General features: G+C 54.9%; 1 protein-coding gene across 1 annotated transcript in view; it reads left to right on the forward strand.

The window, feature by feature from the left end:
• IFFO2 (intermediate filament family orphan 2) overlaps window positions 1–2,262 on the forward strand; it is a 15,036-nt gene that overhangs the window by 6,433 nt on the left and 6,341 nt on the right. Inside the window, exon 2 of the mRNA XM_015828223.1 lies at window positions 734–829. Coding sequence (XP_015683709.1) covers window positions 734–829 — 96 coding nt within the window. The remainder of the gene's footprint in view (window positions 1–733; window positions 830–2,262) is intronic.

Here is a 2,262-nt window from a genome sequence, read left to right on the forward strand (position 1 = left end):
ACCCCTGTCCCGGGCCCTCCAGAGATCATTCACCAATGTGACCAATGCCGTTTCCGTGCTGTATCCCGGTCTGAAGCCCGACTGGAGCGGGTCTAGATAGACTGTTTCCTCCAGGTGTCGGGGGAACTGCTGCGCAACCACACTCTCAACAACCTTCGCCACAAAGCGAAGGTTGGAGACCGGACGATAGTTAGCTAATTGTGAGGTAGCCATTCCTCTTCTGCAGGGGGTCTCCAAACTTGGCAGCTTTTAAGACTTGTGGACTTCAACTCCCAGAATTCCTCAGCCAGGCAGACAAGTTTGGAGACCCCCTGCTCTTCTGGATGGTTCTTCCTCGTTGACAGGAGAGCAGCCTCAGGCCGCCTACTTGAGCTGGCAGGTTTGAAAAATAGGTAATATTGCTGCCCTGGTTGGGATAGTCCTTCCTGTCCGCAGTAAGGAATCCCAGAGTGGGACAAACGGGGGCTGACCCATTGCAGATTGGAAACAGGTCTCCTGCCAGCAATGACGGGCAGGCAGGAAGGTGGACCGCCCTCTGGAAAATAAGGGAGAAATTCACGGGGGCTGGCACACCCCAAAAAAGTATGACCCGATTGAACCAGGGAGAAACTCGCGCTCTGCCTCAAGTAAGCCTGGGGGTTCAGTGGGGCCAAGATTAGCCTTCAGCCGGACCGTTTGGGTCTCCTTCCTGCCTCTGCGTCTCCCATGGGGGGTCTCTCCTTCCTCCCTTTAGGAAGCCCAGGAAGCCGAAGCTCTCCAGGAGGAGCTGAATGAGAAAATCGAGAGGCTCAAAGCCGAGCTGGTGGTCTTCAAGGGTCTGATGAGCGACGTAAGTACCCCAGGCGGCCGTGCCGGTCATTCTCGTGGAGCCACCCAAGGACAGACAGAGACCCGCTGGCTGAGGGCTGCTTGTAGTTAGATGGCCCGCCTGGTATGACCCCCCCATGCATCGGAACCCCCCCCCATGCATCGGACCAGCCCGCTCCTCCTCCTCCTGCTTCCCCTCCGATTGGTGTCGATGCGTTAACTTGCTGCTCCCCCAACCAGCACCCCGATGTCTTCCCCCCCCCCAGCGGCTGGCAAGCCAGTGCTGGGCCCCAGCGGCAGCCTCTCGGAGCCCCCCGCTCCTCCGCATGAGACTCCAAAGGCAGGGGGGCACCCCTCACAAGGCTGATTTGCTCTCCTCCCCTGCTTCCCGTGCTGCCCCTGCAGGGACAAATTGGGGTACGTTCAGATACAGAGACGCCGTTCCCCTTTCCCACATTCAGGGGTTCCAAGCGTGTTTGGCTGGAGTTTCTTTTGGGGGTATGTCGTGTCTTTCCCCCTTTGTTTTAGGGGAGCCATGTTTGGGGACTGGGAAGCCCTTCTCGTTTTTAGCTCAGTGTGCTCTTCCCCCCCCCCAAAAAAGCCAGGAACTCAGGCTTAGAAAACTACCCTGGATGGTTTCAAGTATGGGCTTCCGTTTTTGAAAACCGTAGTTGCTTAGTCTGTCTTCCGGTGAGTCTTTTTGAAAATCAGATACACAACTGGCCAGATAGCAAAGGTGTGACCCTTTTATCCACCCGGGGCAAAATGTCAGCTTTCCTTCTTTGTGTGCTGCACACAGATTTGGGCCTTGCTGAAGCAGGTCCCCCCACCCCACACACTTCGTTTGTTGGCTTTAGATTCCAAGACTCTTCATCCTCTTTCTCAAGAGAGTGGAGGACAAGAACCTCATTGAGGGCCGGTGGCTAACCCTGAGATGCCGATGGAGCTTCTCCCCATCATCCAGGTCACGGAGGTCCCAAAGGTGCTTTTCCAAAAGGCAACCGGACTTTCCTGATTGTTTTATGTTTTCCCCTTGAAAATGTTTTGCTTCTCATCCAAGGAGCTTCTGAAGAACTGAAGAAGCTTCTTGGATGAGAAGCAAAACGTTTTCAAGGGGGAGAAGAAAAAAAACCCCAACGAAGTGGAAAAGCACCTTTTGGGTGGAGATAGCGAGCTCAAGGGAAGCTTTTTTCTTTCCCAGCAGGCTGGTGAGTCTCCTAGCCCAGGGGTAGGCAACCTTGGCTCTTTTATGACTGGTGGACTTCAACTCCCAGAATTCCTGAGCCAGCATGGGGGAACTATGGTCCCCTTCATGACTTGTGGACTTCAACTCCCAGAATTCCTGAGCCAGCCATGCTGAGGGGAAAGGGAGAGGTTTCCAAGCAGAGCCAGGCTGGCTCAGGGATTCTGGGAGTTGAAGTCCACCAGTCATAAAAGAGCCAAGGTTGCCTACCC

This window comes from Protobothrops mucrosquamatus, unplaced genomic scaffold, assembly GCF_001527695.2.
Source record: "Protobothrops mucrosquamatus isolate PMUCROS unplaced genomic scaffold, P.Mucros_1.0 scaffold4337, whole genome shotgun sequence".
NCBI lineage: Eukaryota > Metazoa > Chordata > Lepidosauria > Squamata > Viperidae > Protobothrops > Protobothrops mucrosquamatus.